Here is a 24,149-nt window from a genome sequence, read left to right as displayed (position 1 = left end):
CACATCCTCCAGCTCCACAATCAAACTCTATTCGTATTTTTAGATTTCCACGTCACAGCGAACGCCTCGTCTTCCTCTGTTTATTATCAGGCTAGCGGCTAACAGCTAACGGCTAAGCCACTCTATCTCTGCAGTTATCAATGCAGGAATGAAGAAGCTGTACCTGCAGGCCAACGACCAGCAGGACCTGGTGGAGTGGATCAGCGCCCTCAACAACGCCACCAAGATCACTGTGAGCTCTGCGCCGTCCCACCAATCAATAGCTGACCTACTTCTTCATGTTGTTGCATGGCGCTCTGTCTTCAGCCTCAGGCCTCAGCTGATGGAAAATTACCCATCATACAACAGAGAGAGTTCAGTTCAGGCATGAGATGCTCAGAATGACAGGACTCTGATTAATTAGCTTCTACTGAAGTAAAATAAATCAATGGTTGGAATTCTCTAAAACGGCAGCAGATGTTTCTGTGCAGCAGGAAACGATAACTGATCCTTTAATAATTAAAACACTTCCAGAACCAGTTCAAAGGAGCTGATGTTTATCTGCTGGTTGAGTTTCAGGTGCCCAAGCCTGGAGAAGGTCACAGCGCTCCAGAGAATCCTCAGGAATCACTGGGAACCTCGAAACAGTGCTCGTACAAGACGGAGATCATCGCAGGAGTCCCGGTCGTCACAGCCACTCAGGTAACGCTCACCTGCAGAGACACGTCCCGTCCTGTCTGAGCTGGAATGCAGCCGCTAACCAGCCGACATGCAGCAGCACGGACCAGCAGCTCTGGGTCATGACGAGAACACGAGAACACAGACCAGCAGCTCTGCATCATGACGAGAACACGAGAACACAGACCAGCAGCTCTGGGTCATGACGAGAACACGAGAACACTGCTCTCTGATTGAGGCTGTGTTAGCATGTGTTAGCATCACGGTTAGCCTCCAAGCTAACTCTGTGACCTGATTGTGTTATAGCGTCATCCTCAGACCTGCACACTAACTGAATGTATATAGGTTCCCTGTCTGTTGGTTCCCTGTCTGTTTGTTCCCTGTCTGTTGGTTCCTTGTACATTGGTTGTACATTGGTTCCCTGTCTGTTGGTTCCCTGTCTGTTTGTTCCCTGTACGTTGGTTCCCTGTCTGTTTGTTCCCTGTACGTTGGTTCCCTGTCTGTTTGTTCCCTGTACGTTGGTTCCCTGTACGTTGGTTCCCTGTCTGTTTGTTCCCTGTACGTTGGTTCCCTGTCTGTTTGTTCCCTGTACGTTGGTTCCCTGTACGTTGGTTCCCTGTCTGTTTGTTCCCTGTACGTTGGTTCCCTGTCTGTTTGTTCCCTGTACGTTGGTTCCCTGTACGTTGGTTCCCTGTCTGTTGGTTCCCTGTGCGTTGGTTCCCTGTGCGTTGGTTCCCTGTCTGTTTGTTCCCTGTCTGTTGGTTCCCTGTCTTTTTGTTCCCTGTACGTTGGTTCCCTGTCTGTTTGTTCCCTGTACGTTGGTTCCCTGTCTGTTTGTTCCCTGTACGTTGGTTCCCTGTCTGTTGGTTCCCTGTGCGTTGGTTCCCTGTGCGTTGGTTCCCTGTCTGTTGTCACCCTGTCTGTTGGTTCCCTGTACATTGGTTGTACATTGGTTCCCTGTACGTTGGTTCCCTGTACATTGGTTCCCTGTCTGTTGGTTCCCTGTACGTTGGTTGCCTGTACATTGGTTGTACATTGGTTCCCTGTCTGTTGGTTCCCTGTACATTGGTTCCCTGTCTGTTGGTTTCCTGTACGTTGGTTCCCTGTACATTGGTTGTACATTGGTTCCCTGTCTGTTGGTTCCCTGTACGTTGGTTCACTGTGCATTGGTTCCCTGTACTTTGATTGCAGGAACAGGCCGAGGGCCAGAACGGGTCGGAGCGAGGAACTGTGAAGCGAGCTCAGCATCACCTGCCTTACTTCCTGACCAGAGGAGTCCAGGAGCACAGCGTCATCAAGGCCGGCTTCTGTGTGAAACAAGGAGCTGTGGTAAGACGCTCAGAGTCAGAGGTGGACGGGTTCTGATCTTCATGATCCGTGAGTTTGTGTCTGTTCTCTGTTCTCAGATGAAGACCTGGAAGAGGAGGTACTTCCTGCTGGATGAGAACGCTCTGAGCTACTTCAAATCTGAGCAGGTGAGATAAAAACCAGGTGAACTCTCTCTCTCTCGCTCTCTCTCTCTACATGCAGCGACATGAGTCTGAATTCCTGACATGATTTACCTGTGAGCTCATCACATACCTGGACACACCCGGTCTCTGTGTCTATGACTTTAGCTCCATCCACATGAATAAAGTAAACATGTTTGACTGCACTGACTCTGTCTGTGGTTCCTCTCCTCTACATGTCACAGTTAATGTTCTACACGTTCAGATTAATTATAATGATGAGACTGAACCAGTGTTTAAACCAGCTCCACCTTTACAGGTGAACACATGAATGCGTCACTTATCTCATCACCCTTCATGGATTCATTTTACAGAAACACAGCCGTCATCGTTCTGGATGAAACTAAACTTGGATCAGTTTTATCTCAGGACCTCTGTGTTAGGAGAAGTTTGGTTAGAGATTAGTGGAGTGATATTTACTTTATAAATCACAGACTTGGATGATTCACACGGGATTCCTCAGGAAAAAGTTTTACCTGGTCCTCCAGTAATGTGTAATAATGTCAGAGGTCGTCTATGAACTCAGAGGTAGAACATTAACTCTGACATGTAGAGGAGAGAAGATAGAGTCAGACACATTTAGTTTGTTATTTATAATGAATGAACGTCTGTCCTCCACGTCTCCAGGAGCGGGAGCCGCTGAGAGTCGTCCCACTGAAGGAGATCCTGAAGGTCCAGGAGTGTAAGCAGAGGTCAGTGGGACGGGAGACGGGACGCTGGTTCACTCTGAGAGGACATCATTTAATATGTGGTCTCTGCTCTGTCCTGCAGCGAGCTCATGATGAGGGACAATCTGTTTGAGATGGTCACCACCTCCAGAACCTTCTACATACAGGTGACACACCTGGACACCATCACTGTAGTTAAAAAACCAGAGAAGCTTCCTGAGAGCGTCTGTAGACGATGTCTTCACTGTTAAGATCTCTGTAGTCGTTGTATTACGTTATAAATTCAGTTTACAGGTTTATCATCGTCGCTCTGACTCTGAACAGTTTTTATATAAATCAGACAAAACCTGATTTATTTAAACTGAACCAGGAACTGAACCACACCTGAGTCTCATTACATTGATGGAAACACTTCTGAACACATGGACTCTGATTGGATCCTAGAGGAGCACCTCTCTGATATGTAATATTGGCTCATTTTACAAGTCCAGATACACCAGTCTAGTATTTGTGTTTCATGTGTGTTTGGGTTCTCTCTCCACTTTCAGGATGTTTGGAGTCATTTTTATTAACGTCTAAACGTCTCTGTGTAGAAACAGTTTCTGACACGTCTGGATGTTTTTATTAAGTCACTGTGGAAGTGACAACAAACACGACTCTAATCTGGGATCTGTGTCCGTCTCGTTCAGACCGACAGTCCAGAGGACATGCACAGCTGGATCAAGGCCGTCTCAGGAGCCATCGTAGCTCAGCGAGGCCCAGGACGCTCCGCTAACACTGTAGGTAACTTTAATTAAGGTTTAATGAAGGGCAGATAGGACTCTTATCCGCCACCAGCTGCTCTGTTTACATGCTCCTAGCGTAGTTTGTACATTTCATATTCTTCTTATTGCACCAAACACCAGATCAGATCCATCACTGGTTCATTCTGCTCTGTGTCATAATGAATGTTTACTGAAGGAGGTCTGTGTAGTTCATGCGTGATCTGATCAAGTGTCGCCACCTGGAGACAGGAAGACGTCACTGCAGACCAACAACTTCACCACACGACAACTCCTCAGCTCCCAGAACAGGTCCAGGTGTGAGAAGACCTGTGTTCACACCTGGACCTGTTTAACCTGGATACATGTTAATGTCCACGGGTCTGAATGAGGCCACATGTGTTTTCTAGTGGATACAGAGATGATGATGATGATGATGATGATGATGATGATGATGTAACTGTTTCCAGGTCCGTCAGACTCGTCGTTTGTCCACTCCATGTTTTCAGAGGTATTCTCTGTTTCGGGTCTCTCTCTCTGTCTGTCCTCCATCTTCATCTCTGTCTTTCTTATATTGATCCATCATCATCATCTTCATCATCCTCATCCTCCTCCTCCTCAGGTCGTGACCCTCTTCTAACCTCCACAGCGTTCCTGAGTGTGAACCAGAGCTTCATCCTGATCTAATCCAGACTGTGACCCCTCCTCCCCCATCCCCCCCCACCCCATCCCCCCCCATCCCTCCTCCCTCATCCCTCCCCCCCATCCCCCCCCCCCCCCATCCCTCCTCCCTAGGTGCCTCGTCTCAAAGTTTCATGTGAAGCTTCTTCGTCTTCGTTCACTAACGGACTGAACCAAGATCAGATCAAATATTAACTCAACTCGAATAAAGAACTAAAACCTTTAAGAACTCGACCAGTCCGTCAGTAAACGTCTCATTTCCTGTCTTCAACAACATGATCTTCATCACGCTCATCCGTCATCCATCCTTCATCATCATCCTCCTCCTCCTCTTCTTCCTCTCACCTCCTCTCCTTCTTCTTCTTCTCTCTCTCCAGGAGCACAGTGACCCCTCCTCTATCTTCTACTACTCCCTGGACCAGGAGCTCCATCACCTGCAGCCTTCCTCCTCCTCTTCCTCCTCAGCGGGCGCTCAGCCTCCGTCTGGACTCCCCCCATCAGGACGGCTTCCTGGGCCTCCTGCCACGGAGGCTGAGCGGCGTCCAGTCGGTGATGGTGGCGCTGCCTCCACCGCGCTCCCGCCTCTCGCTGCAGGAGGCGCTGCAGCCGTCGGAGTGAAGGAGGAGCAGGAGACATGGAGGCATCTGGAGGAGGAGCTGAAGCAGAGACCGGCCCAGAGCTCAGAGCTGCAGACGACGCTGATCTGATCCGACTGTGGGACCAGCTTTTATACCAGTGATGCTTCAAATACAAAGACGATTAATGAGTCGTTAATTAATACTTAACGATGAGTTAATCATTCACTAATGTTTGACCAGAGTCCGTTTGTCTTTAATCCTGCTTCATGTTCTGTTCATGTTTCCTCTTCTCGTCTGTGAATAATTATTCTGGAGCTGACAACTTTGATCTGCAGCACAAATCCAACCACTGTGGCTGTATTTCAGTGTTAGCATGTAGCCAGCTAGCATTAGCATTTAACCAGCTAGCATGCTAACCAGGAGAGCCTCCGTTCAGCTGCCTTCACCAGCAGTTCAGCGACAGCGAGGAAGCTTCTAATGAATTAATTCAGTTAATGAGACTGAGGTTGTTACATTTATTAACCAAACAGAAGCTTCGTTACATCAGATCAGTCTGTGGTGATTGATTGATTGATTGATTGATTGATTGACATGTGATTGATAGATAGATAGATTGATTGATTGATTGACAGGTGATAGATAGATTGATTGATTGATTGATTGATTGATTGATTGATTGATTGATTGATGATTGATTGATTGATTGATTGATTGACTGACAGGTGATAGATAGATAGATAGATAGATAGATAGATAGATAGATAGATAGATAGATAGATAGATAGATAGATAGATAGATTGGTGATTGATTGATTGATTGATTGATTGACAGGTGATAGATTGATTGACAGGTGATAGATAGATTGATTGATTGATTGACAGGTGATAGATAGATAGATAGATAGATAGATAGATAGATAGATAGATAGATAGATAGATAGATAGATAGGTAGATAAATAGATTGATTGGTGATTGATTGATTGATTGATTGACAGGTGATAGATTGATTGACAGGTGATAGATTGATTGATTGATTGACAGGTGATAGATAGATAGATAGATAGATAGATAGATAGATAGATAGATAGATAGATAGATAGATAGATAGATAGATAGATAGATAGATAGATTGATTGATTGACAGGCGATAGATAGATAGATAGATTGATTGATTGATTGATTGATTGATTGATTGATTGATTGATTGATTGATTGATTGATTGATTGATTGACAGGTGATAGATTGATTGACAGGTGTCTATGATGTTTTGTTCTCTTCCTCCTGGTTTTACTCTGATCATCATATTTCTCTTCACACATGTTGTTTTTTCTACAAACGTGTTCTGGACTCGTTCCTGATGTTTCTACAAATAAGACGAGTGTGATTCAAACACTGTGTTCTCTATTTATTAAAAAATATCTGAACAGATTCCTATGGTTCTCCAGGTTCTCCTGGTTTTCTGGTTCTCTTGATTCATCTGATTCCTCTGGTTCTCCTCGTTCCCTTCAGTTCCTCCTGGTTGCCCTGGTTCTCCTGCCTTCTCTTGGTTCTCCTTGTTCCTCTTGGTTCCTCTCAGTTCCTCCGGTTCTTCTTGTTCCCCTGGTTCCCCTGGTTCTCCTGGTTCTCCTACAGTTGTAGTATATATCGGTTTTCTTTTTGTCAGAAAGTCTCGTTGATCTCATCAAACAGCTGATCCACAGCTGATCCACTCCTCAAACAGCTGATCCGCTCAGATTAAAGCTCAGATACTGGATCTGTCAGATATTTTAATACCAGACAAAAGGTCAGTTCAGAAACATTTGAATAATAATCTCCCATAAAAGAATTATTTTTATAAACCAGAACCAAATTTCAATTTAAAGTCTCTGTCCCCTTAGTGGACAGACAGAGACACCTGGTTTGTCCACCAGGTGTCAGCGAAGCTCCTCAGACTCTGTCCTGACTTCATGTTGTTTCTCATCCAGGACTCATTTGATCAAACTGACCTCACATATAAAACGTTATATTCCTGCCCAGGTGCATTATGGGAAAACAGATTAGATCAGTTTATTGTTTTTGGCAGAAAATGAAGCAGAGGCTGAAACAGTAGAATTTACTGATCCAGATGATTCAGAGACGGTGTCCACACGAAGCTTCAGGTTTTATTGAGTGAAATAACTTTAAAAGGAACAAAAACTGGAAGCAGCTGGTTATGTAACATCTGCTCTGATCCAGACACAGTCGATGAGAGAAGGTCCCTGAAGGAGCCTCAGACTTCTTCCTGGTGAACTCTGTGTGTTAAGAGTTTTAATTTCAGCGACTTCATTCAGTAAACACAGGTGGAGTTTTATTTTGAAGGGCAGCTGGAGTGTTTCCTCTGTTCTCTGTGACTCACCGAGCAGCTGAGGTGCTGGTTCTGTTGGGTCACGTGGACCATCTGGTTCCTCTTAAACGCGCCTGGACGTGGCTCTGAACAATGTGACCCAGGCTGACGTTAGAAAACTCATTTAAACAAACACAAAGCACCTGATGAGAGTCTTCATGGACGTCAGCAGAGTTCAATCTAAGCTTCATGTCAGTGAACAGCTTCTGGTAAAAACCTTCATGAACACGACGACTGAGAACAAGACAAGTTCAAATAAGAATTCTTCTGATATTCAGTCACAGTTAAAGGAACATTTCAACATGTTTACACACTAAATGTCATCTCATCTCAGCAAGAAGTCATGCGGGAGGAAACTGATCACACCTGGTCTCACCTGGTCTCACCTGGTCTCACCTGTCCATCTCTAAGTCCCTGTGTCTCCACCTGGTCTTAACCTAAATGTGTCTCCACATGCGTCCCCAGCCAGCACTGGAGATCTGATCTCAGTTTGTTTGTCTGTAAATCAGCAGCGCCATCATGTGGTCAGTAGAATATTGTAGCAGCTGCTGTCTCTAATGGATCTCTACCTACCGCTGGATCAGAACCATCAACAGCTGCTTGTTGACTTGGAGACATGATCCAGATGTTGGAACCAGATGGAAAGACTCTCACATCTTAAGATCTGATTGATTTCCTGAGTTGATTCCAGTTCAGATTAGTTTCTAGTTTAGTTTGGTTCTCAGCTCCAAGACCAGAATCTTTTAAAAGGCTCTCATTACTAATGAACAGACATCACTGATTCATGTGATCATTTCTACTAGTGGTTGAATGAATGAGTTAAACTCCTCTTCCTCAGATCAGCCCTGTTGAGTAGGTGGTCTTTAATGTGACCCAGGACTCATTGTGTGTTCACACTACCAAAGGAAGGAGGTCACATTCAGGTCCTTCCACAACATTTCTATTGGATTAAGGTCAGGACTTTGACTTGGCCGTTCCTAAACATTCACCTTGTTCTTCTTTAACCGTTCTTTTGTAGAACCACTTGTGTTCTTGGGCTCGTTGTCTTGCTGCATGACCCAGTTTCTCTTCACATTCAGCTCATGGACAGATGTCCTGACATTTTCTCTTAGAATTTGCTGCATCGAACAATGAATGCAGCAGAGAAGATGTTTTTCTGTCAAATAAAAGTGTGAGTTAAACTGAATGCCCTGATCTGAGGCTGATTTATTTCCCAGTTACACAACCCATCAGCATGCTCAGCGTTTCTCTCTCAGATATTTAATGGCTCTCGGTTCAGATTTGAATTGTTTTCCTGCGAGTGAGACTTCATAGGAAAGCACCGTCTGTTCCCTCACAAACCAAACCCTGCTGCCAGCTCAGGCTTTGAGAGGAAGCTGTGACGATGCCAATAAGAACAGAGCAACAAGTCCTGTCTGCAGACACACCGCTGGAGATTCAACCATCAAAATGAGAGCTGCAGTGAGGACATTAGCTCATAGGACAGGAGCTCGGGAGGACAGGAGCTCAGGAGGACATGTGATGGGACAGCATCAGCCGGGACCAGAGGAAGAACAGAAGAAACTGATCAAATCTTTGAAAAGCCGCAGCACAGGAAGAGGATCAATGAGCTGATGAGTGTTGGGGGATCCTGAGCCATCAAAGAGCAGCTCTGGTTCAGTCCTGAACGATGCACACTGACGAACACAGAGAAACTCCAACGTTACTGCTGACACAGTCAGCCGGAGAGGAATTAGATTGATGTTACACATACATATACACACCGAGGGTTTCTGGGAAAAGCCGAGCCGAGGGTTTGAACGGCCTCCAGAGTCTCCACTTCATAAACAGAACGATGAGCTGTCCCGCTGAGAGAGGCCGGAGCTTTTCCTTCATTTATCTGTTTAACTCTGACTCATCTCGACGTTGATGGAAAGAAAAGAAAAATTTAAACAAGAAGAAGAAATGACTGATTGACTCATCAGAGCAGAGCTGTGGAGTTTAACCAGCTGCATGTGTGAAGGTGTGAATAAAGGCCTGGAGGAGTCTGCTAACGTCTGCTCTCACCATGTTCTGAATAATACATCAGTGAACTCTGTTAAAGACCTGCAGCTCTTTATTGATCACACATGAACATCATTTAATTTGGATGTGGATCCTTCACAGTGTCAGATTAGATCTTGGACAGATCTGAAGTTCTGAGCTCAAGGAGCCGTTGGATTCCTCAGGAACAACTGGAGGATCTTCAAGGATCCAACCGAGCTTCGACACTGACTCATTATATCTCCTTCTGAAGCTCTTCAAGGAAACAGTAGAAATACCAGATAATTTATTAATCTAACAAAGATCAAGGAAACTGAATCGAAGGCAAAGTGGATTCCAGCTTCAAAGGAGGAAAATAATGTGATGATTTGCCGTCTGTCCTGTTGTTTATTGCATCAGCTCAGATGGACTGTAGCTGTAAACCTTAAAATTAATCAAACTCACTATCTCACTCAGTCTGACTCAAACCTGTGTTGGGCTGGTGAGATCGTTCAGAACATGTTCTGTACTGTTGTTTGGTTTTCTTTGTGTTTCCATTTTCTTTCTTCCCTGGTGTCTTCTGTCCTGCTTCACTTCCTGTCTGCTCCACTGATCATATGACTGGTTTGTCCTGGTGTGCTCTCACCTGGGCCTCGTTAGCCTCGTTAGCCTCGTTAGCCTTGTTAGCCTCGTTAGCCTCGTTAGCCTCAGTATTTCTGCCTTTATTATTTGCTCTTACTCTGTTTTGGTTCATCTTCTTGTGGCTCCTTGTTTTCTGAGTTTTGCTTGGATGAACCTAAAAACTGCCCAGGACAGGAAGGATCTGTAAAACAGTAGGACATCTACAGGACCAGACCAGGGTGAACACCTGAACACTTCCCCATCACTCCCACTGACTGGATCAATAGAGCTTTAATTCTAAACTTTTAAGCTTTAAATTTAACAGATTTATCCATCGTCCTCATTAAAATAATTATTTATTATTTTCCATCCAGACCTTCTAATGTCTCCTGGAGGATCTTCAGGGATCAAAACCAGCAGGGTGAGTTCTCTCCAGACTGTGAAACTCTGACGCCCTTCAACAACCAGTAGAAACCACTAGGATCTAAAAACCACCTGCAGTCTATCGAGGAACGCCGCTCCACCTTCACGGACGTCTCCACGGACTCTTGGGTCACCATGAAACTCTCTGGACTCTTCGGCCGAGCAGATCCTTCGAAGAACACGAAAACATGAAAACGCCCGACTCTGATTCACTTCTCAGTCCTGACATCATCCACGAGGATCCTCTCGAGTCCGTCTCCATGGCGACGAGGGAGGAAACAAACACAGAGAGGCAGGAAGATGGATGAAGCTGATGGTCCCAGAGGCTTCAGGACGTCCTGAATCATCTGTTTATGAAACCAGAGCAGGAAAGGGCCTCACCGCCGACCTCTAGAGGCCAAGCTGTTCATTACACCTCACTGAACAGACCCATCTCCATCCAACCACAGTGAACCACGCCTCCTCTATCTCAGTCACACTTTCTAATGAGGACATCATGTTCCTTCATCTTTCTATTGTTCTGTGAGAGAAAATAAAAACGTTGGCCTCATCACTTCAGAGAAAACATCTCAGCCGTCGTTTGTGTGTTTGCTGCTGTTGTGTTGTGGTTTGTTGTCTAATGCTGAAATACCCAAAGCTCTCTTCATCATTCAGAACCATTTACTGTGAATTCATTAGAAGTTCTGCTGCTGATCTGACGTGAACACATCATGTAAACGTCTGTCAGCTGTTTGATCCTCATTCAGAGGTGAATTAAAACGTGATTTCAATGTGGACGTTAATGTGTTGTGATTGGGTTGGTTAGTATCCCTGAATTCAATCCTTCCTCCACCAGCCTTCATCTCTACTATACAGGATGCAATAAGACCATTGATGGTAGGACTGTGATGCATGATGGGAGTCATGAGAGGACTGATTGAAAGCTTTGTTACAGAGACTGGACACTCTGGGATGCTGAAGCTTTTATTGCAGAGACAGAGTGAATGGCTGCAGTACAAGGCAGTACTGGTACATTGCTGTTGTGGTACTTTTATGTGATGTGAACAGTCTGACTGTCTGCAGACAAGAAGTAGAGGTAACAGGAAGAAGGAGAAGAAGAAGAAGAGCGTCTGAAAGATGAACGATGATGCTGTTATCTGCCCAGTATCTTCACCACCTTCAGCTTCCCAGCCCGAGTCATGCTCAGGTCTCCTCCAACCACCAGGAAGCCCTGGAAACAAGAACCAACATCACACACTGACACAACATGTAGTATCAGGATACTACCTGTTACTACCCGACACTACCCAATACTACCTGTTACTGCCAGATAATAGTAAAAGGTAGTATCTCACCCGGTGATATTGGATGGTTCCCTTGGTGAAGCCCACTCCTTCAGGTAGAGGTATAGGTAGTCCTTTATCAAACAGATCTGCACACATGATTATTATATATTATATGTTAGATTATAGATTATAGATTATAATCCTGTTGAATGTGTCAGTTCTTACTCTCCAAGAGTCCTTTAATCTTCTTTTGAAGGCCGATGTTGAAGAGCCCACTCTGCACAAAACAGCATTTCATTATTAGAGACTGATTATTGATTATTCATGAGAGATTAGTGAATGTTGATTGATTACACATCTGGTTTCTGGTTTCTTACCGCCAAGATTCCCTTCAATGTTTTGGGTTTGGACTTACACCTGGAAAAGGTTTAGAGTCAGTTATTATAGACGCTGAGTGGAACATGTGATCAAGTAGTCTCAGGTAGTCTCAGGTAGTTGTTATAACAACTACCTGAGACTACCTGATCACATGTTCCACTCAGTGACTCAGTGGAACATGTGATCCTGTGTAGAGGGTGGCGGAGGGTGTTTGAGTTTACTTGGTGGATTCAGCGAGCAGAAACAGATGACTTCCTTTGAGGACCACCTTCACGTCGATCTGACAGGACTGGAGGACACAGAGAGTTTGACAGTTTATTTGTAGAAGAAGAAACAGCTGAGTGGATCACTATCATATCGTTAATGTTCTTACCACAGGGACAGCAGGCGGAGCAGGTTTTACCAGAGACTGGGCTCTGGCTGCCACGGTAACAGAGAGCCCTTTCTCAGAGATGATGGCAGTCGGAGGCTTGCTGAGCTGCACCTGAACATCACCCTTCAGTAGAAACACAGTCAGACAGAAAGAGACATGTTAGTTCTTCTTCATGAGTTTCAGTCCTGGACTTTTATTAGGGGTCCATGCAACAAAGTGAAATATTCACCCAATCCTTATGAAACTTAGCAACCATTATTATGATATGCTTGCGTACAATCATCATCAAGTTTCGTGAAATTCAGGCTGCAGGGGGCGCTACAACAACTACATGTTTATATCTCACAAACCACCACAGTAAACTTCTGGATGACTTCTTACAAGACCACCAAGTTTGGTGTAATACGTCTATGGCGGGCGCAACAGGTGACACTTGGCCTCCTGTCAGGTCTTTTCCCACCTGCTTTAGCCTATGAGTCCCTCTAGTGGCAGACTGAGGCAATGGCATCAGTGGAAGGCTGCATACAAGACTTCGCCACGGCATGGACCCCTTTATGATCGCTTACGATCACCTAGTTCTGTTTGTTGTTTTACTTTGAACGTTTGGTCTGACTCTGGAGAATGGTCCGCATGTAACAGGAACAGCAGTGTACTTGAAATGCATTCTGGGATACCTTCCTAAACCAAGTCAAGTTACCTCCCGATGCGTCCTTGGTAAAAGGGGTGGGGCCAGAACACATCCAGATATTAGGAGTTTGTGATTCTGTTAAACTGGATTGAGTGTTTCTGTCATTTAGTCTAGCCGACTGACTACTATGACAAAATTTTAGGAACATGTGTCAATAGTTCTACACAATGAAAACACAGTTGAATCAACATCTCTCTCCATTATTAGAAACTAAAGCCAAACACCAGAACCTTCATGAAGACTTAGAGCAGGACTGGTTTCACTGGTGTGCCTAAGGGTATTTGTAGTGTTTTCATACCTTAGGAAGTCCCACAGCCTCCAGAACTTTATTTGTAACCTTATCGCTCTGTGGAGAGAACAGAGGTGAATGAATCCTGGATAGTTTTTAATATGACAGTATAAAGTGTGAAGGTTCTGTGAGGCGTTCACTGTCCGTGCCTCTGGGATGGTGAGGTGAAACGGTCCTGATGAGTAGAGCGACATGCCGGCGCTGTTGAAGACAGACTCTGAGACACCCAGGTAAGCCATCAGCTGAGTCTCTCTGAGAATGGGCTCTGAACCCGGAGTAGTCCTGGCGGTCTGGCCCGGCCTGTACACCAATCCCTGAAACACACAGACCAGTTCATTCCTCTTATAACAATGAAGACCTTATTGATCAGATGGTTGTAGGTGACTGATTCTTACCCTGAATGGTACGTCCAGGCAGTGGGGCGTCACAGCAATGCTGCCACTCAGAGATTCATCAATGTATAGTTTTGTATTTAGTACATTCAGCTTGATCGGCTTCGTGATTTTCTCCAGCTCAGAGTTGAGGTGATGCACGACATCGTTCTGGATGACAGGACAGAGCTGCAGACAGAAACACCGTCAGTACTGGTGTCTTCATGTAGATCCGTCAGATTAATGTTCTCGGGCTGCAGGTCATAGACTGTAGAAACCAGTGGACGCCATTAAAGGTCCCAAAAGCACGTGGAGCTCCCCCTGGTGGCTGACTGCAGTATAGTCATAAGTCCTGCCCCCTCCATGTTTGTGGGTGGGACTAAAGTACACGTCGCATACATTTTAGGAAGTTAATATAATGCTTATGTATGTTCAAGCAATTTGATGCTATGAGTAGTTGTGCTGTAAACTAACCGACCTCAAGATAACCTTTACATCAGAGAGATTTTCATTAGCTAGCTAGCTACATTAGCTCTGTGTGGAGTTAGCATTTACAAAGTATGAATCCATGATGGAGCTGGATTTAAATGTTGTTAGTAACTGGTGGAGGTAGAACAGAGCAGAGTTAACCTTCTAGAGCAGGGATTACGTACATCATGAAAAGTAATGACAATAAAATAAATCATACTATTTTTCCATTGGTCTGTGATATAATGCGATTTCTGTATGATTCCAGTCATTTCGATTATTTTTATAGTCAGAATCGCTGAATTTATGAATTTTTTGTGTGAACACAGGGAAAGACGTGAGTTGAGGCAGCAGCGAGCTGAGCCGAGCCTCGGATTGCACAATCTCTCACAAACTAGGTTAGGCTCGTGTCCTTGGCGCGTTCCTGTGGCTAACTCTCTGTGTGCCATCAATATATTGGTTGTGCACATTTTTATCATGTGTCCTAATGTTCCATAGCCTGTATTTCATGTATGAGTGTAACACATTTAGTCTTGTCTACAGCTAGGTGGCGCTATAATAAGCCAATTTACATTTTGGCTCATATCTTTAGAACCATGTGCTCTAGAAACCCCTCTGATTCCTTATATAGCCATGGTTCTAATGGACTAGGCCACGCCCATTTCCACCTGCCATTTTTTTCACTTCAAAGCTAAAGCAACTCCTCCTAGCCCGTTCATCCAATTCTCACCAGACTTGGCATGTATCATTTATGGACAAAGATGATGAAAAGTTCTCAAAAGAACTTTAGCAGAGTTATTGATTACAAAGTTAATGGCTGATTAATTTTATGGCGTGGCACAGTTTAACTCCAAAACTAATTTTTTGTGAAGTATTTACCCAAACTTAGTCAAACTTCATATCATTGATAATAATATGATTCTGTACAAGCACCCCAACTTTTGTGACCCTTGGTCTCTAGGGGGCGCTACAAAAGCAACATTTCAATATCTCAAAAACTGCAATAGCTAACTTCATGAAATTTGGAATACACAATCTGTAACATATTGTGTAGACGCCCATCAAGTTGCGTGACATTACATCAACAGGGGGCGCTACAAGTAGCATGGAAACATTTTATATGACTTTAAGGCCTATAACTTTTGAAGTATTCACCCAATCTTTATGAAACTTAGCAGCCATCATTATAATACGCTTGCATACAATCATGCCAAGTTTTGTGACATTCGGGCTGTAGGGGGCGCTACAATGACTACATGTTTATATATCGCAAACTGCTTGAAATTTGACAGTAATAATCTGTGGATGACTCCTTACAAGGCCAACAAGTATGGTGTAATACAGTCAATAGGGGGCGCTACTGGTGACTTATGCTTCTGCGTCCCGCTCGGGGATGACTTCGCCACGGCATGGACCCCTTTACGATCACTTGCAATCATCTAGTTGGGATTTTTTTCTCAGTGTGAAAGCCAAAAATAGAAAATTATAAATCTAAACCTTCAGTCAAAGCATTCATTCATTCATTCATCTTCTATACCCGGTTATTCCTGTTAAGGGTCGCGGGGGTCTGCTGGAGCCTATCCCAGCTGTCACTGGTCTAGAGGGGGGGTCCACCCTGGACAGGTCTCCATTCTACCACAGGGCTAACACAGAGAGACACTCACACCTACGGCCAATTTAGAATCACCAATGAACCTAACCAGCATGTCTTTGGACGGTGGGAGGAAGCTGGAGAACCTGGAGAGAACCCACGCAGACACAGGGAGAACATGCAGACTACACACAGAAAGGACCACAGAAAGGGCATCAGAAGATTGAACAACTCAATATTAATATGTTTTTTTTCTCACTGGCTACTCTCATGTTGAATGAGTATGAATGAACTGTGGAATTGCAATGGCAAACGCTCTCTCTTTCTTATTCTCTCTCTTAACCACTATAGATTGATATTGTTCCTTTGGCCAAATATGTACCTTATACCTGTGTACAGAATATGCATTTGAGTTAGTGTGAAAACAGCCAATTGAATGGAGAATTTAAGCTATTCCATGATTAAACATGCTGCCTTTAATATGGGTATAAAAAAGCTTGTTGCGTTTTTTTTTTTTTTTTTTTTTTTTTTAAGGTGTGGGTGATTGGGGATGCGTCAACCCAGTTGGGACATAGAAGGGGTTGCGCGGTTCTAGAGGAAGGATGGACGGATCATCCAGAACCTGGATCCAGTTCTAGACTCAGTTTGACCAATGGGAGGAGGAGGAGGAGGAGCAGGAGGAGGAGGAGACACAGCGGCCATCTTGGTTCTACACTCTATGATCTGATCCAGCTTCTACATTTGTAAATCTATGATGAGAAGGAGCTCTGCTGCTGCCAGACCCCTCCTTAGGTAAACTACTACTGTCTTCTATCGTTAGAAGGTAGTCGTATCTCTCCATGGCTAACCAACCGGACTGAGACCAGGGTCTCTAACCGGACTCAGATCGGTTCATGTGATCCAGAACAGAGAGACTGCTGAGTTCACAGTTTAGGACCAACCACCTCAGAGTGAAAGAATCCTGAAATAAAAGGAGGAACCAACCTGGTTGTTGAACCATTTACGGTAAAGTGATTTGAATAAGTTCCAAAAAAACCTGGAAAACATCAATGAGATCAGTCATCAGCAGAACTCAACATGTTCATACTTTGCTTTAGGACCAAACACCTGCAGAGCTGAAGACATTTACCAACAATAAAAAACAGTTTCATTAGAAAGGCTGAGTTAATCCCTCAGTTCATCACTACCATAACAGTTAATGCAGGAGTTTCAGCTGTGAATCTGGACTTGCTCTTACCCCATTATGCCACTATGGTCAATCATGATGTGTTCAGTTGTGATTTTACAGTGAGTTATCCCAACACTCAGATGTCCTTGATAGTTTCGGTTCAGTGTCACGCCGATCGTTGCATACACACCAGATGCTCCGAAGATCATCGTTCTGGAGTCGATACTTGAACAGAAAAAAGGAAACACATGGTTTCTCCAGTATCTGGTACACTCTGGTACTGTTTTAAATTCTGTCCTCAAGATTTGTTGAAGCCCTCTAGAGTGCTGGGAGGCAAATAAACCTGGATTATCTCCAGAACTATCAGGTCCATGTTCCTGAGCCTGGTCTCTGTGACCCTGGTCTCTATGACCCTGGTCTCTGTGACCCTGGTCTCTATGGACCCTGGTCTCTATGACCCTAGTATCTATGGACCCTGGTCTCTGTGACCCTGGTCTCTATGGACCCTGGTCTCAATGACCCTGGTCTCTATGACCTTAGTCTCTATGGACTCTGGTCTCTGTGACCCTGGTCTCTATGGACCCTGGTCTCTATGACCCTGGTCTCTGTGACCCTGGTCTCTATGGACCCTGGTCTCTATGACCCTGGTCTATATGGACTCTGGTCTCTGTGACCCTGGTCTCTATGACCTTAGTCTCTATGGACTCTGGTCTCTGTGACCCTGGTCTCTATGGACCCTGGTCTCTATGACCCTGGTCTCTATGACCTTAGTCTCTATGGACTCTGGTCTCTGTGACCCTGGTCTCTATGGACCCTGGTCTCTGTGGACCCTGGTCTCTGTGACTCTGGTCTCTGTGACCCTGGTCTCTGTGGACCCTGGTCTCTATGACCCTGGTCTCTGTGGACCCTGGTCTCTATGGACTCTGGTCTCTGTGACCCTGGTCTCTATGGACCCTGGTCTCCATGGACCCTGGTCTCTATGGAACCTGGTCTCTATGGACCCTGGTCTCCATGGACCCTGGTCTCTATGATAGGTCAGACTTCAGTGTCAGTAACATTGTGTCTGATTAATTAGTGATAAACTAAAACCTCTTGAAAGTGAATCTGGCTACAAAATCCTACTGATTCCACTACAGGAGGCAACGTACACACAATTCAACCTTTGGACATTTTATTTAGCCTGGACATCATCACATTCTCATATCAGTGCTAAGTTGTATTGTGTTTGTTATCCGTAGTACCACCATTTACTAACTAGAGGGAAACAACGACCACGTATGAAACTGAGGCACAGGGCTCAGATTCTGTCAGTCAAGTTACCATGTGATGTGTAGATGATGGGGAATCGTGTGGATAGATTCTAGAGGACCACAGAAGATAATAAAAACTATATAAATGGTTTAGTTTATGTTTGAGTTCAGCTTTAAGTGGTACAACCTGAGATCGATTGCTCATAACTATTATGACTTCTGTGCACACTGTTAAAAGACGTCTTACTACAGTCAATTCAGCAGAAACATTAAAACATAAACTGAGAAAGCTGAGAAGCATTCATAGATACCTGAACTCATAGCCAAACAAACGCCCCATGATTCTTCTGTGAAGTTTCCCAGTGAAGGCCAATTTTCTGACTTCAAACAGGACACTGGACTTGTCCCGGAAAGCAAGGACCACATTAGCTGGTTTCACCTTCAGACTAGTCAGAGTCAACCTGAGAGGAGGAGGGGAATTGAAATGTAATATGTTTTACATAAAACAAAACGTAGAACGATAAGACATTTATTGACATCTATTTAAATTACAATAAAAATGACTAAATGTGTGAACAATTAAAACGTAAATAGAAATAATAAGCTATTTTATTTACCCTGTGATCTTGACTCTTCCAAGCTTGTAAGGAATACTGAACTCTGAAAAAGGACTGTGTTCCAACTCATCCAAATACAGCAGACCAAGATCCTTCACTGCAAAAACACAGTAGAAATGGCACTAAAAGGAAAATACTGCAAAAACACAATGTCTTCTCTGCATTCGACTAAAAATGATTCAAAATGGACTAAACAGCAGTCAGAGCCCAGAGGATATACAATAGTATCATCTGCATAACATCAGATATCACTGATTTGGAAAAATAATGTTATGTAAATATGTAAATAGTACTGGGTGAAGACTGGAGCCCTGTGGCACTCCATCACATTATATAGACTGAACACCATCAGCTACAACAAACAGTCTCCTAACGTCCACTAGCACATCTGGAACATCCTCATCAGAGTGAAGTTAAGATAAGTTTGAGAGTGTCCTGTTTGATACAGTGATTAATACTTGGACATTAATAATATTATTAATATTCCTGAAGTTCTTACAAACATCCTGCGCTTTGTCTGTGATTCGCAGTTTGAGTCCGGTCTGATTAGCGGCAGTAATGGAGGGAGCCAACAACACCAAGAAGAGGGAAAAGGCAGAGGAAGTCATCCTGAGACGAAACAAAACACGAGAAGAAGAGTTGTTAAGTTCATATGATCCCATAAAATGTTCATTAAGGAGTGTAATTAAATCACAGAGGAGTTGAAATTTGATGTTTTAGACTACAGTTGCAACGGCTTGATCCAGACGTCCAGTTGGGTTCATTTAAACGTCTACTCAGGGTGATTTGTCAGATTTTATTTTACTGCTACATTCTAATTAAGAATTAATTGTGTCAGTCTGGCTCGGCCCTGATTGATACCTCTTTATAACAAGTTCAAACCGGAATGCTCACTCCAGCTCCTATGAAGTTATCACCCTGAAACATCCCCAAAGTTCTGTATAGATCTTCATCTAGACATTCATCACAGAAGAAGAAAGATGAGTTACCTGTGGCCGAGGTCTGCAGAGCCTCCAGCAGCTGACCAGGACTTCCCCAAACTCATCTCTACTTATACCCACTCATCGCCGATGTGAATCTTGATAAAGTTATGGGTCCTTTTACTAAATAAGGACATGGTGAGCTCGCTGTTGTCGATTCATTGCATTCAAGTTAACTTTATCTCCTCTGGTTGAATGTCAGGTGTTTCATAATGAGCTGCTCATTGAAGAATGTCATGTCATGCAGCAGGGCATTTATTTTAATGTGTCATGAATTGAGAAAACCTTTATTAGTCCCGCAATGGGGAAATTGCAAGTTTGTGTAGGTTCTCACTTCATCCAAAAAAACAAGCTGAGACAAACTCATGTGGACTTGTTGTATTTGTAGACGACATTTCCTCCAAGTGTTCAGCTCTAAATGATGGAGGAGAGTTTAGTTTTTTTTTTAGGAACATCTGTGGGTGGAGTCCATCTGAAGGCTGGTAATGACCTGATACTCACCTGGACCTGGATCTGGACCAGGAGGGACCTGGGCCCAAAAACATTCACCTCCATCATGTCTTGACGCTGTAGTTTCAGGTCATTAACAGACTCCAGACATTTAGAGCACCTGGAGGAAATGTCTTCTAGAAACACAACAAGTCCACATGAGTTTGTCTCAGCTTGTTTTTTTGGATGTGAGAACCTACACAAACTTCACGACACAGTAAAATAACCATGATCTGGACGACTCTATCAAGCCATCAATGTCCAGAGACTCCACAGATGTTCAGACTGATGTAGACTGATGTCAGATCAGTCCTCCTCTGTTCAACATGTGGATGTTGTTGTCTTCTAGAGGAGTGTCTTTTGTCCTTCAGGTGGAGGTGGACAGATGAGACCTGAGCTGTTTTTAAGTAACTCTGCAGCTCCAGCTGCCCTTGTTTCAGCCTGTTTATATATATATATCATATTCACCGTGTCACGGTTGATCTGTACAAATGTTGGTGTTAGTTGACTTGACATCTTAAGATCAGCCCCAGAATACTGCCTGTCCACCCACTGATCCAGGTCTGAGGAGACACTGCTGGAAGCTGGTGGACGAGACTCATCAGACAGGAAAGAAGTGTCCTCAAAACCAATGAGACCTGAGCTGTGTGGTCCTGAGGTAGAACATGTCGACAGCTTTAGGAGTCTGTTCACCAGAAAACACCTGGACACCTGTCAGATAGACAAAACCAAACGCTGAAGACATCTGTCCTGAGGCGTCTGATAACCAGAGACGTACAGAGGTCTTATCACGGTGTCATTGGTTCCCCACATTAAGGCAGAGGGAGCAGTTATCTGTAACCAGGCTACGCCACCACACACAGGCCTGCACACCACAAACCATGACAAATTAATCATAACTCAATCTGTACACTTCCTCCTCTATTTATATATTTTGTATTTTTTCTTTGTACTGCTTGATTTTTCTGACTTATCTTTATGTTTATTGGACCAACAACAAATCCCTTGTATGTGCAAACATACATTCAATTCAATTCAATTCAATCTTATTTATATAGCGTCAATAACAATACAAATCGTCTCAAGACGCTTTACAAAAACCCGTCCTGAAACCTCCAGAGCAGCCTGAAGGCGACGGTGGCAGGAAAAACTCCCTTTTAACAGGAAGAAACCTCGAGCAGAACCCAGCTCATATGGAGGGACCCATCTGCCTAAGGCCAGCCGGGTACAGACAGAAGAAAGAGAGAAGAGAACAGCAAGATAAACATACATCTGTCATAGATACACATATCTGACTAAAGCGTACATGTGGAATCTTATGATACAAACTGATGATGTTACATGACAGTTTGAAAATGTAAGAGGAATCATAGGCAGGTTGGAGAATTGTTCATTCAGGTAGGAGTGGATAACTGCAGGATTCCATGAAGACTAGGCAGGCTGATGAGACCACGACAACAGATGTAGTATAGAGCTCCACAGGAAACACACCACTCCAGGCCAGAGATACTCACAAGAAGAGGGGGGGGGGAAGGGGGGGGGGGAAGGGGGGGGGGAGGGGGGTGGGACACACACAGCAGTAAACATTCTACATAGTAATAGCACAGAATTGTATGACTAGTAGTAGATAGGAAATTAGAGGGCAAGAGCTCTGTGCCAGAGAAAAGAAAGTGGAGGATGCGAGAGAGGAGAGAGAAGAAAGAAGGAGGACATGTGTTTGGTGCATGGTCCCCCAGCAGCCTAGGCCTATAGCAGCATAACTAAGGGATGGTTTAGTCCAGCCCTAACTATAAGCCTGATCAAAAAGGAAAGTCTTAAGCCTGACCTTAAAAATAGAGAGAGTGTCTGCCTCCCGAACCCAAACTGGGAGCTGGTTCCACAGGAGAGGAGCCTGATAGCTGAAAGCTCTACCTCCCATTCTACTTTTTGAAATTCTAGGAACCACAAGTAGGCCTGCACTTTCAGACCGAAGTGATCTGTTGGGATGATATGGTACAATGAGGTCTTTAAGATACGATGGAGCTAGGCCTTTAAGGGCCTTGCATGTAAGGAGGAGGATTTTAAATTCTATTCTAGACTTTAAAGGGAGCCAGTGAAGAGAAGCTAAAACTGGAGTAATATGATCTCTCTTGCTAATTCCTGTCAATGCTCTTGCTGCGGCATTTTGAATCAATTGGAGGCTTTTTAAAGAGTATTTGGGGCCAGACAGTAATGAATTACAATAATCCAGTCTGGACGACACAAATGCATGAACTAGTTTTTCAGCATCACTCTGAGACAGGATGTTCCTAATTTTGACGATATTACGCAGGTGAAAGAAGGCAGTCCTGGTCACTTGCTTTATGTGACAATTAAAGGACATATCCTCATCAAATATAACACCAAGGTTTTTTACAGTAGTACTGGAGGCCAAGGTAATGCCATCCAAAGACACCATGTGATTAGATAATGAATCTCTGAGATGCTTAGGACCGAATACAATAACTTCTGTTTTGTCTGAGTTTAAGAGTAGGAAATTACAGGTCATCCAAGCCTTTATGTCTTTAAGGCATGCTTGGGGTTTAACCAGCTGATTAGTTTCATCTGGTTTCATAGATAAATATAGCTGGGTGTCGTCTGCATAGCAATGAAAGTTTATGCCATGTTTTCTAATAATCTTGCCTAATGGCAACATGTATAACGTGAAGAGTATTGGTCCTAGCACAGAACCCTGAGGAACTCCGTAGCTTACTTTTGTATAAGTAGAGGAATCATTATTGACATGAACAAACTGGAATCTGTCAGATAGATAGGATTCAAACCAGTCTAATGCAGTTCCTTTAATCTTGACCTCACTTTCAAGTCTCTGTAGTAAAATATTATGATCAATAGTGTCAAATGCAGCACTAAGATCGAGCAGAACAAGTATAGAGACAAGTCCACTGTCTGAAGCCATGAGGAGATCATTGGTAACTTTAACCAAAGCTGTTTCTGTACTATGATGAACTCTAAAACTTGACTGAAACTCTTCAAACAGACCATTCCTGTTTAAGTGGTCACACAACTGATTAGCAACAACTTTTTCTAGAATTTTGGAAATAAAAGGAAGGTCGGCGATTGGTCTATAGTTGGCTAAAACATCTGGATCTAAAGTGGCTTTCTTAAGTAAGGGCTTAATTACAGCAATCTTAAAAGCCTGAGGCACATATCCTGTTAATAAAGATAAATTTATCTGGTTCAATATGGAGGTGTAAATTAATGGAAAAACTTCTTTGAGCAATTTAGTTGGGATTGGATCTAGAAGACAGGTTGATGGTTTAGATGCTGTAATTATTGAAGAGAGCTCAAGAAGATCTACTGGGGAAAAGGATTCCAGATATTGATAAGGTCTTACAGACATTTCCAATGTCACTGTTTACATCTATGACAGCTGTTGGAAGGATGCCTTGAATATTTTCTCTAATGCCTACAATTTTATTAGTAAAGAAGCTCATGAAGTCATTACTACTGAGGGCTAAAGGAATAGATGGCTCAACAGAGCTGTGGCTCTTTGTCAGCCTGGCTACAGTGCTGAAAAGAAATCTGGGGTTGTTCTTGTTTTCTTCTATTAATGATGAATAATATGCTGTTCTAATACTACTGAGAGCTTTTTTATAAGTTGTTAAACTATCTTTCCAGGCTATGCGAGCTTCTTCAGAATTAGTGGAATGCCAAATTCTTTCTAGCTTTCGGACTGCCTGTTTTAAACAGCGCAACTGTGAATTATACCATGGAGCTAGCCTCCTCCTATTCATGACCTCCTTTTTCAGAGGAGCAACTAAGTTTAGAGTTGAACTAAGCGATGCTGCAGTGCCATCGACAAAATAATCTATTAGTGCAGGGGTTAAATTGTGGTTGCTGTCGTCCACATCATTGGTACATGGCACTGAGGTAAATAAAGAAGGAATTAATTCTTTATATCTAGTTACAGCATTGTCAGAC

General features: G+C 43.7%; 1 protein-coding gene across 2 annotated transcripts in view; it reads left to right on the top strand.

Annotated features, from left to right (window-relative positions):
- LOC311504594 (pleckstrin homology domain-containing family A member 1-like) overlaps positions 1-6,284 on the top strand; it is a 12,581-nt gene extending 6,297 nt beyond the window's left edge. The window contains exons 5-13 of one of the 2 annotated variants that reach the window (XR_014699632.1): positions 135-232; positions 559-681; positions 1,849-1,986; positions 2,064-2,132; positions 2,793-2,857; positions 2,937-3,000; positions 3,523-3,612; positions 4,653-5,868; positions 6,090-6,284. Coding sequence is in view for 1 of the 2 variants with exons in the window: in XM_084567782.1 (XP_084423908.1) it covers positions 135-232; positions 559-681; positions 1,849-1,986; positions 2,064-2,132; positions 2,793-2,857; positions 2,937-3,000; positions 3,523-3,612; positions 4,653-4,982 (977 nt within the window). In the remaining variant the exon portion in view is untranslated. Of the gene's footprint in view, positions 1-134; positions 233-558; positions 682-1,848; positions 1,987-2,063; positions 2,133-2,792; positions 2,858-2,936; positions 3,001-3,522; positions 3,613-4,652 lie in introns of both variants that reach the window. The other variant, XM_084567782.1, reaches the window with a different exon arrangement.
- The last annotated feature ends 17,865 nt before the right edge of the window (positions 6,285-24,149 follow it).

Source organism: Chelon labrosus (assembly GCF_963514085.1).
Source record: "Chelon labrosus genome assembly, chromosome: 19".
In the NCBI taxonomy this organism is placed as follows: Eukaryota; Metazoa; Chordata; class Actinopteri; order Mugiliformes; family Mugilidae; genus Chelon; species Chelon labrosus.
This window is presented reverse-complemented; position numbering and strand designations above follow the sequence as displayed.